This window comes from Lontra canadensis, unplaced genomic scaffold, assembly GCF_010015895.1.
Source record: "Lontra canadensis isolate GAN:19392208 unplaced genomic scaffold, GSC_riverotter_1.0 scaffold5, whole genome shotgun sequence".
NCBI lineage: Eukaryota > Metazoa > Chordata > Mammalia > Carnivora > Mustelidae > Lontra > Lontra canadensis.
The window spans coordinates 39,733,764-39,748,150 of NW_022630999.1; the positions used below are offsets into that span (position 1 = coordinate 39,733,764).

General features: G+C 41.1%; 1 protein-coding gene across 1 annotated transcript in view; it reads left to right on the forward strand.

Annotated features, from left to right (window-relative positions):
- Window positions 1-83: 83 nt before the first annotated feature.
- Window positions 84-14,387, forward strand: part of LMNB1 (lamin B1) — a 53,010-nt gene continuing 38,706 nt past the window's right edge. The window contains exon 1 of the mRNA XM_032851952.1: window positions 84-768. Coding sequence (XP_032707843.1) covers window positions 410-768 — 359 coding nt within the window. The 5' untranslated portion in view covers window positions 84-409. The remainder of the gene's footprint in view (window positions 769-14,387) is intronic.

Sequence of the window (14,387 nt, forward strand, 5' to 3'; positions counted from 1 at the left end):
CCTCCGCCCCCCGCCGCCCTCCTCCCTCCCTCCCCTTCGCCCCCCCCAACCCCGCCGCTCCGCGCCGCCTGAGAGGAAACAAAGTGCGGCGGGCGGGAGACTCGGCGGCGGCGGCGGCGGCGGCGCGCGGACCCTGCTCGGCCTTCTGGTCACCCTCGCCCCGAATCTTCCCGAGTGTGTGTGTGAGTGCGTGCGCGTATTTTCTTACAAAGGGCATTTTACGATTGATTGGCAGTCTTCTCCCTTTGCCCTTTGTGCTGTAACCCGGCTCCCGCCAACCCAGGTGCTTCTCCCTTCCCACGCCGCCTTCTCCGCGGGCGCGGGTCGTCGGCTTGTGACTTCGGTCCCCGCTTCGCCCTCTGCAGCCCTCTCCGCTCTGCTCCGCCCGCCAGTCGCCCCGCCGCCCGCCATGGCGACCGCGACCCCCGTGCCGCCGCGGTCGGGCAGCCGCGCCAGCGCCCCCGCTACGCCGCTGAGCCCCACGCGGCTGTCGCGGCTGCAGGAGAAGGAGGAGCTGCGCGAGCTCAACGACCGGCTGGCCGTGTACATCGACAAGGTGCGCAGCCTGGAGACGGAGAACAGCGCGCTGCAGCTGCAGGTGACGGAGCGGGAGGAGGTGCGCGGCCGCGAGCTCACCGGCCTCAAGGCTCTGTACGAGACCGAGCTGGCCGACGCGCGACGCGCACTCGACGACACGGCCCGCGAGCGCGCCAAGCTGCAGATCGAGCTGGGCAAGTTCAAAGCCGAGCACGACCAGCTGGTCCTCAAGTGAGTGCCCGCCTGGCGGCCGCGTTGGCTCACAAAAGGGGCGGGGGGCGCCGCTCGGGGGCGGGAGAGCCTGGCCTGGTGCCTACGCCCTTCGGAAGGAGAATCGAGTGTTTCTTAGCGGGGACAGGGGTCTCAAAGGGGCCTCGAATGGTAGCGACGGCGCGACCAGGATGCACATTTTCTTCTCCCGGCTACCGAGCAGGACCCGGCGAAGCGCGCACCTGAGGCCGCCAAGGAGAAGCGGCCGGTTTGGGGCCTTGCGCCCGAGATCTAGAAGGGTTCTCCGGCGGGGCTGCCCGGCGGGCCCCAGGTGCGGGGTGGCGGCGTCTCGGCGCGCGCTCCAGTGCGCGCTCCGGTTTCCGGCCGGGCCGGAGACAAAGCCGCTGGAGGGTTTGCGGGGCCGGGATAGCCGGCCGGGGAAGATGGGCTGCCCGCCTCAAGAATGAATGAGCTCGGCGCGGGCGGAGAGAGGAAGGGGAGGGACCTGCCTCCGACGTCCCGGTCTCCCGGGGGTGGGTCCCGCTTTGGCGCGCTCACTCTGGGCCCTGTGACATTTTGCAATCGTTCTACGCCTGTCTTGGGCGGGGTCTGAACTGCGCGCCTCTGCCCTCCCAGGGCAAGTTGGGCTTTTAAGCTCTTTAGCTTTCTTTGGGGAACAGTGTCTTTTCTTTCTACGAAATCAGGCGCGGGTCCCTTTGGGTGCTTTTGTGGACCCGACGAAGGAAGCTCGGTTTTTGCATGTCATGGCCACCGTTCTCTGATCCGCGGACTGCCCACCCCCCAGCAGCAGTCTCCTCCCCGAGTTTTTGCACCTCTTTAATGTAGTCAGTTCTTTGTGGTAAGAAAGAACTCAGCCTCCGCGTCTGTCATTGTCATTAATGACAAGCCAGGGCCGGTGAAAGTGAAGTGTGGAGAGGTTGAGTTTGTAATTATTACACCTAAAGCGGTCCGGGGCCTAAGGATAAACTTGCAAGGCTTTGCTGAGCCTACCTTGACTTTCCGATGAGCAAATTGGCATAATTGTAATAAGTACGAAACTAGTGTTGATGTCATGATTTAGATATTTGCTAAATTTGTTCCCAGAAGTCATGGTCTCCATCCTCTATTGTCCGTTGAAATTTCTGGAGATGCTTGACTCGACTTTGACTCTGCCCATGAATGTCTTTCTGTCTGTATCTGTGTGAATGTCCCTGTCTCATTCTCCATGATTTTGTATGTGTGCATCTTTACTTCCCCACCTTATTAATATATGAAAAATAGTTCATAAAAATTAAGTGCATTTGATAAAAAAAAAATAATTGTAGCCTGGCTTATAGTGAAAGCCGTGTGACATTCTGCTTTTTCCAGGAGGTAATTGTGTTTAGCTCTTTTTGTTTTTATTTATTTGGATGTTTAGTTTCATAACTCAATGATACGCTTATTTTTCTGTTTCTTGGATTTCCCAACCTTTGGAGTTCTCTTTTGAAATGGGTCATTTCAGTCACACCACTGTCCATTTTTTTTTGTACTGTCCAATTTTTTAATTTTTTTGTTACGGAGTTTCTTCAAATCCTAGATGCCATTGCTTGTAATGACTTGCCATGACTGTATTTACCACTAAGGAAAAAACATTAGAACCAGCTGTGTAGGATCCATTCTGTTGGACCCATTCCTATTTCAGAGATGTTAAAATGTGACAGATTAACTATCTGTTATGTGCCAGTCACTGTTCTATGTGCAGAGACTACAGAGATTTTAAAATGCATTTTAAATAAATAAATTACTGACCTTATTTTGCTGACTACAGCTGGGAGATAACCAGCAAATGGATAAAGGTCCTGTTTCATCTAATCTGAAGCATTTTGGTGCTGATGCTTTTATAATCTTTTCAAAAGTTAACTACTGGGGTGCCTGGGTGGTTCAGTGGGTTAAAGCCTCTGCCTTCGGCTCAGGTCATGATCCCAGGGTTCTGGGATGGAGCCCCGCATCGGGCTCTCTGCTCGGCAGGGAGCCTGCTTCCTCCTCTCTCTGCCTGCCTCTCTGCCTACTTGTGATCTCTATCTGTCAAATAAATAAATAAAATCTTAAAAAAAAAAAGTTAACTACTGATTGTTTTTCACATGGTAACAAGACTGCCACCTGGCTGACTGTAGTTATAAAATGGTATGTATGAAGGGGGAGGAGGAAATGGAGGAAGAGAGTCAAAACATACACATAGTTATGAGATAAATTGGTACTAGATATGTAATGTATAACATGATGCATGAGGTCATCATGCCATACAATATATATGAAAGTTAAGAGGCTAAATCCTAATAGTTCTCATCACAAGGAGAATTTTTTCCCCTTTTTCTCTGTATCTATACAAGGAGATGGATGTTAATTGAACCTGTTATGTTAATCATTAAATGGTCTATGTAAATCAGACCATCATGCTATATGCCTTAAACTTTACACAGTGATGTGTTTCTGTTTGTCAAAGAGGAAGAAAGGCTGTATATGGATTGCGAGATGCATGCTAGTTTCAGCAAAATTAAAAAGTGAAGAATACATGTGTTAGAATCAATAAAATAATGTTTGTGGTATGATATTAGGTAGTAACAGATGCTAGAGGAATAGAAATAAGGCAGGTTAAGGTTAAGTTAGGTTAAGTGTCTGACCCTTGATTTCGGGTCCTGTGATCTGGTGGTGAGATCTAGTCCTGCTTTGCGAAGAGTCTGCTTGGGTCTCTCCCTCTCCCTCTCCCGCTCCTCTTAACGTGCACGTGAACTCTCTCTCTAAAATAAATAAATAAATATTTTTTAAAAAGTAAAGGAGGCGAAGGATTGGTATGGTTAATGAAGGCCTGCTTAGGGATTGAAAATAATATCCTCTGAGATAGCCTTTAGTGTGCTGGGATTAAAAGTACATTTTAAAAAATCTGTACATACATTCCTTTTGTCAGCATCAGATGCATTTTTTTTTCTAACATTCCATCAATTGCTCAAAACATGCCACATTTTACTACTTTTGAGGTTTAAACTCTGATATTAAAAAAAAATTGTTTTTAAAGATTTTATTTGTGTATTGGAGAGAGAGCGCTCATGCATCAGAGTGTGGAGGGGAGTGGCAGAGGGACAGCCAGACTCCCAACTGAGCTTGGAATCAGGACCTGAGCCCAAGTCAGACACTTAACTGACTGAGCCACCCTAGTGCCCTAACCCTGGTTTTTTGGGTATAATTTTGTCCATAAATGGTCTTTTATTTTTCTTGTTGACTAAAGAAGACTTTTTAAAGATAGTAATTATAATATCTTTTACATAACTATTCTTTTTTTCCCCTGAAGCTTTCGGCTCTTAAGACATGCTGTGCAGCTGACATCCTAGGAATCAACCTGATTTAGACCCAGTTTCCCCCTAGATCACATATCTTACTTTCCTTGGTGTTTTCCCTCATTTTGTTGGAGAACATCCTTAAGAAACTCATTCAGAAAAGTTGTCAAGATGTAAATTTCCTGAATCCTGTTTGTCTGAAAGTAGCTTTGTTTCGTTTCATGCTTGATTGATAGTTGGGTTAGGTATAGAATACTGGTTCAACATTTTTTTCCTCAGAACTTAGGAATTACCATATTACTCCATTGTCTTCTAGCATCTAGTGTTGTAATCTCTGTCTGATGCCAGTCACAGTTATTTTCTTTTGGTAATTGCTTTTGCTTTTCCTCTGTGTAAGCTTTGGAATTTTCTGTTATCCGAATTTTCTGAAATTGCATGGTGGTAAGACTAGGAATGGGTATTTCCATTATGCATTCTTTCTTTTGTCAGTGGTTTTTTTCTATTTAAAATTTTAATCTTTATTTAGCTTTGGGAAACTTACTTTATTCCATACCTTTCTGTGCTCTATTTTCTTTGTTCTCTGGTGGGGATGTTGAACACTTCTGCTCATAATTTTTTTCCCATTCTCGGAAATTACTTTGACTCTTCTCTAGCTCAATAGTGACATTGTAAAGGCTGAAGTCATACTTTTAATTCCAAGAAATCTTTTTTTTTCCCCAAGAAATCTTTTTGTACAGGTATTCTCTTTCGCTCACTTTGTTTCTGTTTTAAGGATGCATTATTTTCTTTATTCTGTTTGAGGATGATACTTAGGATTTTCTTTCTAAAATTCTTTTCTGTTCATTGGATTATCTCTTTTTCCCTCCTTGGTCATTTGTTTCTTTTGTTTGGTTATTTTTTATTTATTTAGTTTTTTTGCAAGTGATTTTTTTTTTTCATGCACATGATCCTTGGATGTCAGCATCTACAAATGAATGGTTGAGCATTACTGCTTTTGTTGTTTAGGTTGCTGCTTCGCTCCCTTTTCTTTTTCTTTTTCTTTCTTTCTTTTTTTTTTTTTTAATAATTTGAGACAGAGATCATAGGCAGAGAGGCAGGCAGAGAGAGAGGAAGGGAAGCAGGCTCCCCGAGGAGCAGAGAGCCCGATGCAGGGCTCGATCCCAGGACTCTGAGATCATGACCTGAGCCGAAGGCAGAGGCTTTAACCCCCTGAGCCACCCAGGCGCCCCCTTCCCCCCCTTTTCTAATGCAAGGACAAATTAGGACCTTTATGTATGAATGGGCTGCCCCCTTGGTTAACTTGTTGGAAAGCCTGCAGTTAGGGTAAGATAAGCTGGTGGGGATCAGGTGCAAAGCTGTTCCATGAGTTAATGGCCCCATTTTGAGTCTCCCTCACTTTCTCCTGTAGTCCTGTGTATGTTTTGTGATATGTACTTTTATGTACTTTTCATCTTCTAGAAATTTGTTGGAATGTCTGCTGATGATCCCTTCCTAATTCATTTTGATGCTACAGGTTTTTTTATGGGACATACTTTTTTTAATGGGACATGCCTTTTTATTAGGGTGTAGTGAGGTGGCTAATGCCTATATAGGAATCTTGGAAATCATTTCTTTTGACTAATAATTGAAGTATAATTTATAAGATGAAAAGGAAGAAATTTTTTGTCTTTTGGGTCCATTTAGCTCTTTTATTTGAGAATCATTTTTTGTTTTTGATTTTTTTTTAGAGATTTTTATTTATTTGACAGAGATCATAAGCAGGCAGACAGGCAGGCAGAGAGAGAGGGGGAAGTAGGCGTTCCACTGAGCAGAGAGCCTGATGTGGGGTTTGATCCCAGGACCCTGAGATCCTGACCCAAGCCTAAGGCAGAGGCCCAACCCACTGAGCCACCCAGGCGCCCTGTTTTAATTTATTTAGAGTCTTTGTAATTAGTGTATCATGTAGGTGGATTAAGAAAATTATAGATTCCAGGAGTGCCAGGGTGGCTCATTAGGTTAAATGTCTGCTTTGGGCTCAGGTCATGATCCCAGAGTCCTGGGATTGAGCCCCACTTTGGGCTTCCTGCTCAGTGGGGAGTCTGCTTGTCCCTCTCTCTGCACCCCACCCCCCCTTTCATGCTCTCTTGCACTCTTGCCCTTTCTCTCTCAAATAAATAAATAAAATGTTTAAAAAAAAATTACAGATTCTAAAATTACTTTGCCCCTTTTTGGTTCCTCAGCAGACAGCATACCTCAGAGACAGAAGAATTCATGAAGATGCTTGGTCCTGCTGGAGAGATTTTGATAATACTTCTTTTGTCAATAATTTTGACAATACCTTTGACAGTAGCTTCTATAAAACATCTCAGATCTAAGATATAGGTACTCTGATTCAGTCCAAACTTATATGGATTGGAAACATTTTTGGGGATCGATTTCTAAGAATGATGATGAGTGTCATCAGTCAACACAAAAGGGGAAGATTAATATTTTAGAATTTCAGTATTAACTGTACAGGGAAGCTAGAAATAAGAGAATTAAGTTAGTTTGTCAGTTGTTTAGTAAGTAATTTTGTGGATGCATTTTTTTTTCCCCAGTGATATGGGTCCACAGTTTTTTATGTAAAATCCTATGGCTAGGTGTGTTCTGAAAGTAAAAACACTTTCCATTTTAAGAAGGTAATGTGCATGTACTATTAGGATAGCCCCAGTGGGGCTTGGGGGGTAGTGTTCGGTTGTGAAACAGATATTTCTGCAAGGAAAGATATTAATAGTTACAGTAAGTAGAGGAAGACAACTAAAAATAGCCTCATGTCCATTTAGGTCAGATTTTGTCACCAAATAAATTAATGAAAATATTTGGTTTTAGAAATTCTGGAAGTGCATAAAGGAGAATATGGATTTGTATTTTTGTTTTTTAAAAAGATATTATTTATTTATGTATTTTAGAGGGAAAGCACATGAGTAGAAGTGGTGGGAAGGACAGAAAAGGAGTGAGGGAGTGAGCTTGATCCCATGACCCTGAGATCATGACCTCAGCCAAAACCAAAAGCTGGATGCTCAACTAATTGAGCCACCCAGGCTCTGGATCTGAGTTTTTAAATTGACTGCTTTTTATTAAGTTCACTGGATTCATCAGGTTCTAGAAGTTGTCTTTTATTCCTTGTTTGTTTTGTGGTAGATTTTAAAGCTTGGAAAGGTGCAAAATTAACTCTCAGGTAAGTTTCTCTTTTTGAGAGTTATGAATTAGAAAAGTGGTGATGGGAGCTCGCTGGTATATAACATATATAGTGGATGCTGTAGGATTGTTTAAGATGCTGAGCCAGTTTTACTGTCCCTTTGTTTAAAAAAATTCTGAAAAGAATGTCTCATGAAAAAGTTTAATGTTTTATAGGTATTAGGCCTTAAAGCCAGTGTTTTCAAATTAATCTTTGCAATAATGTACAAAATCTAATGATTTAAAGCATAATTTCTTGGCTTTTCAAAACAAATAATGCTTCTTTTTAAATATAATTTAGTGAAAGTAGGAGTTTATTTTTTTGTCCAAAGAGTATAATGTTGATTGTGTTTCTGCATGGTATTCATATACCTGAAGATTTGTAGACTTTCTGTCTCCATTCCCAAGCACCATTGCTTTGAGGAAGATGGATTTGCAGTTGAGGGATTAAACCTATTTGTATATTCCTTTGGGGGAAAATAACATTCTTTTGATTTTACTTTGTTATTACATTAGTAAGGAAACTTCTAGTGGAAAATTTGGATTCATGTGTTTTCATTTAAAAGTGCATACTGGTACTTACGTGCTGCTAACAAATGTATTTGGGACACTGTCAATCACAATGGTATGAGATTGGTAGTTTCAAGAGTACTGCATGAAGTTGCAGCTTCTTATTTTTTGTGACTTGGGGCAGGTACTTAAATTCTTTGAGTCTGCATTTCCTCATCTGTATAATTACAATTAGGAGTGAGTAGTAGTTTTCTGAATCTCAGGAAGAAATGAGAAACTTAGACCATTGTTTAGCCTGATATTTATTTGTATCATAATAATGGATGAATTTTATCCAGCAGTATTTGGATAAAATATTGCTAATATTTTAGCAAGGAAAATTGTTAAAATTTTAGCAGTTTTAAAGAGTACTGAAATGTAAATATGGTAAAATAATTTTTCCTATTAATTTCCTAGTGGGGAGGGGCGTTGGAATTTACTATATATTTGGACTTATTACATGTATATACTTCCTTTGTTGGCTTTCTATGTATTTTAGTCACTGATAGAGTGAAATTTAGGAAATGTTATAACGTAAAGAATACTGCAGGCTTGTTTTAACATTCTTGTTCAGTTTTCACACCTAATGTACTAAATACTAATCTGCTTTACGGAATTTTCTTTGTATATAGGATGATTAGTTGAAAAACAGAAACCTTTATTTTTTACTTGTCTTTTGTTTATGTCCTTATTTTGTTCTGGTAGAAACAAGTTGACCGTAATACCCTGACCTTAATACAAGAGCTATAAACCTGCATGTTAAAGTTAATTTTCAGGGGAGTAAATGGAAGGATGAAGCCCCTAGAATTGGTGTTAAAGTCTAGGAGGCAAATCCCAAGCAATTAAACTGTCATAACACTTCCTTCCTATGCTTTCAAAGGATGTTTGGTATGGTAGGGCAAGATATCTTTTGGAGTTGTTGGAATTTAATCCTTAGGTTTAATCCCTTTAACTGGGTAATCTTGTAGTGTACCCAGATTTAAGAAAGAATGAAAGATAAAGCATTATAATATGCTGCTGATTCTTTTTTCCCCCCTCTGCACAATCTGTTAATATCTGTCCTTTAATTTGTATAGATGACATCACCTCTGGTATGTCTGAGTTAGAGACCTTTAGAATTTTATATCATAAGTGTAGGTCTCTTTCATTCACAAATAGTGAGATTGATTGAGACTGAGGCATTGAGTGAGTGATGGAAGCCTAACTGATGTTGGGATCTAAGGAAGTTTCCTAACCAGGATTTTTAACTTCTTTTTTTCACTGTAGCTCTTTGGTAAAGGGATTGTGTATTGGCTGTTCTTTTTGGGGAAATTTAAAAAAAGAGCTTTTTAAAAAAAATTTTAAATTTTTTTTATTAACATATAATGTATTATTAGCCCCAGGGTAAAATGAGCTTTTTTTATTACACAAAAATTATTATGTTTCTTATGGAAAATTAGAAAAGAAAGGTGAACACCAAGAAGAAAATTAAAATCACCCTTAGTTCCATAAAAAAGTGCTTAAGTTTTTCTCTTAATATCCATATTACTAATAAAAAAGGTTCTTTTTTCTTTAACAAAATAGTTCTTGATAAATACTGATATGTAATCTTTTTTCATGGAGTACTACTTTACATGTCAGTAGTTTATATTTACAATAGTAAATGTACTATTCTATCATTTAAAACATTTTAAAGATATATTGATAACTTTATCAGTCACTTAGCTTACTATGACCAAGGATGTATGCTTCACAGTGACTGCTTATCTCCCCAGTTTCTCGGAAGCGGTTAGAGTACAATTATCCTCTTCTCTCTTGCTGACAGTGTAACAGGTTTTTTCTTCCGGTTAACTTAGTGGTTAAAAGTTAACTAGTTTACTGGTTAAATGTTAGCCACTGGATAAAGTAATTAACATTTTGCCAATTTTTGATGCCATCAACAGCAGATGGATTCCCATTTCCTGTTTAGAGGAATTTAATTTTAATTTTGGAGATTCTTTTTAGTTCCCTTTTTTTTTTTTTAAGAGGGGGGTGGGGGGTAGAGAGAGAGAGAGAATCCCAAGCAGGTTCCACACCCAGCACAGAGACTGACAGGGGGCTTGATCTTAGCTCGTGACTTGAGTGGAATCAAGTCACACGCTTAACCAGCTGAGCCACCCAGGCGCCCCAAGTTCTTGATCATTTTTATATTGTAATGCTAATGTTGTTGGCATAAAGGGGTCAATCAAAATGCACATTAAATTCTTCTGTTTTTGCTGATACTTTTGGTGTAGCCCTAGATGTTAAATACTGTTTTCCTTAGCTAATCTGTTTACTGTGTCCTTTTAAATTTTAACTTTTTGCCTTCATGGCATTTGAATTTATTGATCATAGGTAGAATTAGAACCCTTTTGCTGCTAGAAGAGGTCTTGGATCGTTCAATCTAACCAGCTTATTTTGTGGATACAGAAATTGAGACCTGCGGAGATCAAAGTAGTTGTGCAAGATAAGGAACAGAAAGTGCTAGCATTGACTTCATACTTAACATGTTCGCCAGACATGATGCTAGATGCTTTATGGACACTGTCTTTTAAGCCTTATGATAACCCTGTTTGATGAATGAGGAAACTTGAGGCTCAGAGAACTTAGCAGATAAATCGTAGAACTGGAGTAAGTCCTAGTTCTGTCTTCTAGCATTGCCAGAGAGTTTTTACATGGATCATTTCAGTTATTTTTTAAAGTAAACTCTATGCTCAACGTGGAGCTTGAACTCATGACCCAGAGATCGAGAGTCACATGCTCCACTGACTGAGCCAACCAGGTACCCCCCCGCCCCCCTTTGTTATTTCTTGTAATCCCAACATCAGGACTCTTCTGTGGGTTTACCATCCTGAAGCAGGTCTACCATACATGGTCATTGCATTGGGACTTGAACCTTTACATGGGACAGTTGATTTTCAGGTCTGTTTGGTTGTTAGGTTTGCAAATGGTACTGGATATGTTTTTCTCAGTGATAGTTCATAGTCCCCAGGAGGTAATTTTGGATTTGTCAGTAGAGTGCAGAAATGGAAGCAGCTGTTTGAAGTACTGATTGATGGCTTCAATTGCTAATAAGGAAAGGGTGAAGATGAATTACTGAAAAAGACTTATCTTCTTTCTTAAAAAGCTACTTTCTTACCTTACTCTCAGCCTTAATAGTAATTTAAGAGGAATTAAAAGTTCTAAGTCTTTAAAACTCATGAGATAAATGATTTTTAAAAAATTTAAGTTAAAAAGATTTTTTTTGAGAAATGTTCATTTTTTATTTATGGATTTGTGGAATAGTACTATCTATGCCAGGCCTTGACCCAGATGCTGGGAATAGATGGGATGCTCAGTCCTTGTTACCACGTAGCTTACAGTTTTGTGGGCAAGGCAGAAAACAAACACTATGCTATTGTGATACTGTAAATGTAGTACATTGGTACAGTGTGATAAGTGTTATGATGGCAGGTATCCACATGGTGCTCTGGAGGAAACGACTACCACCTAAGGCAAACTAGGAGCCTTTTGAAGTTTTGGAAGACCTCCCAAGGGAACTGGGGAGGCATTGAAGTCTGAGCTAAGTGTTGGGAGCTAAGTAAGTATGAATTGGCTGGAAAACATTAGGAGAGGGTGTTTTCCTGAATGGCAGGTAGTTTCATCTAACTAGAGCAATATATATGTATGTATGTATGTGGTAGAGGACAGTTGAATTTTAATAAATGAGGAACCTCAAGGAAAAAGTGACATGAATGGATGAATGTTCTGGCCATTCTGTGGAGGAAACAAAGAGTAGAGGTAAAACATCCGTAAGGACACTTGGGAAGTTATGAGGTGACCCCTGAATTCAGAAAGGCAGTGGGAAAGGACAGAGAGTGGATTTAAGAGATGCTAAGCATGGGAAATTGGGGAGAAAAGTCTAGGGTGACTCTCCTCTGCCTGGGCACCTCAGGAGTGTTGCTCTTAGAGCGTGATGGATAGGGAGCTGGTTTAGAGGACCCGCTCCAGGTTAGTGGTGAATTAGTGGTGTTGGACTTGTTAGCTGGCAGTCTAGAGTACTTTCCTGGAGTACTTTTTCTTTCTCTTCTGAGAAGAGACTTTGAATGGAAGTATAGTTTTAGGAACGTGGTGATATTTGCGGATAAAGGCAAAAGAGAGGAGGGGCAAAGACATGGAAAACATCTACATAGGAGGATTAGGTAGAGAAAGGAAAACCCACAGTGGAGGTGGTAGGTAATAGAAAAGAGGAACAAGGGTTGAGTCATAGGACAAGGAGATTTATGAAGGAATGCTAGTGTAGTTTTGGTTGGATAAGGCCTAAAAGTATCTATTAACTTGGGTGGCTGGAAGATTACTGTTGATTGTGAGGAGTGCCTAATGCTAGTAAAGGGCAGTAGGATCAAAGGAAGTGGGGTAATTAAGGAAGGAGTGGGAAGAGATTGTGAGATCACTTGTACAAGAATGTTGGCTCTGAAGAGGAGACGTTCTTAAAGGTTTATTTAAAGTAGATTCTCAGTTGAACTTTATGTCATAAAACATTGGGTAGGGGACCAATTATCTTTCTGATAATGCACTTCACCTCCTTTGCTTAAAATTAAAACACTTGAGTAGCTTCTAGGATAAAGACTAAAACTACCTCAGTATTACCCAATTGCAGGGTGACCATGAAAGTTAGTGTCCAAATTGGGGTACTTGTATGTGTGAAAGGGGGAGCTATAAATTATGCTGGGACAACTGGCATGAATGGAAATTGTCCTGGGCAAACTGGGACTTAGTGGTCATCCTCCCTCAAAGTTCTTCCCTGCATGAGCTGGCTCCTTTCTGATTCCAGCTTCATCCCTCACCATACTTGGTCTTGCTCTCTTCCCTCACTGTGAAGTCCTTTATTCAACCCTGTTTACCATGCTCCCTCTTAATAGCAACTTTGCAAAAGCGCTTTCCTTTGCCTGGACTTCTTTCATCGTTGGGTTAATTTCTTATCTCGCAGATGTCCACTGTATCCCCTTTTTAGGGAACTCTTCCCTGACTAACAGATGTTTTTGCTATGAGCCTTAAAAAACCAACCAACCAACCTACGACTACCCAGCAGTATGTATGTGGTGCGTAATTTAAGGACTAACAGTTCACTCAAGGCTTCTCATGAAAAAAGGGTTACCTTCATTTATCTTCACTGCTCGTTTGGTATTTATCTCTGTATCTAAATGACATTATTGACTTTGTGCTATGGAAGATGGGAAATTGAGTTCTTCATTCTATTATCCATAATATATTTGCTTCCCATTATCCTCCTAGTAATTACATTTTAGTTTAGATTGCTTTAGATCCGTTTTTGGTTTTTAAAGTATTAATTCAGTGTGTTGCTACAAATGCTTCTTTAACACCAATTAGTTCAAATATGGCTTTTAAGTACAGAGATGATATTATTGTAATTGTAGGTTGTACTGATTTATACATGACTTTTTCTAGTAAAGGGGAACTGGAATATCAAGAATAGAGTTCATGGGGGCCTGGGTGGCTCAGTGGGTTAAAGCCTCTGAGTTCGGCTTAGGTCATGATCTCAGGGTCCTGGGATCGAGCCCTGTGTGGGTCTCTCTGCTCCGCAGGGAGCCTGCCCCCCCCCCCCCGGCTGCCTGCCTCTCTGCCTACTTGTGATCTCTGTCTGTCAAATAAATAAATAAATAAATCTTAAAAAAAAAAGAATACAGTTAAAGGTAAGAAAGCCTTCAGTTCCACTTTCAACTCTATTTTGTTATTTTATTTTTATTATTTTTAATTTTATTTTGAAGATTTTTTTATTTTTTGAGAGAGAGGGTACAAGTGAGAGGATGAGCGGGGAGGGGGGAGCAGCAGAGGGAGAGGGAGAAGCACACTCCCCACTGTGCAGGGACTCCCACGTGGGGCTTAATCCCAGGACCCTGAGATCATGACCTGAGCTGAAGGCAGACACTTAACTGGCTGAGCCACCCAGGCGGCCCTTACTATTTTTTATTTCTTAATTGAGGTATACTTGACACACAGTGTTACATTAGTTTCAGGTGTACGACATAGTGATTTCACAATTCTGTACTTAGTGCTATATTCACTACAAGTGTAGCTACCATCTGTTACCATATAACTATTTCAATACCATTGTACAACTGTTATAGTACCAGTGACCTTATTCCTTATACGGTACCTTTCATCTCTGACTCATTCATTCCATGACTAGAAGCCTCTATCCCATTTCCCCTCCGCCATTTTGTCCACCCCCCTGCCATGCTGCCCTCTGGCAACCTTCAGTTTCTTCTCTATATTTATGGGTCTGTTTCTGCTTTTCAGCTTTATTTTAAGAAAATCCAAAGTGAGTGCCTATTCCTGGGGTTCCCTCTCCCAGAGAGGTACATTCCCTTTGCTCTTATAGGCAGTGGTGTGTTCAGAGCTCTACTTCTGTCTCTATTGTCTCCATTTCTGCAAGACAGCATGACTCTTCCTGTGCATTTATAAGCATCTCTCCAGGTAGTTGGAGCCACGCTAAACTCCTTACCAGGGTTGTCCAAGTCCTCTCCTGAGGTACTAATCATTAATTATTGATGTTACGGCTGGTGCTCTGACTACAAAACTGCATAG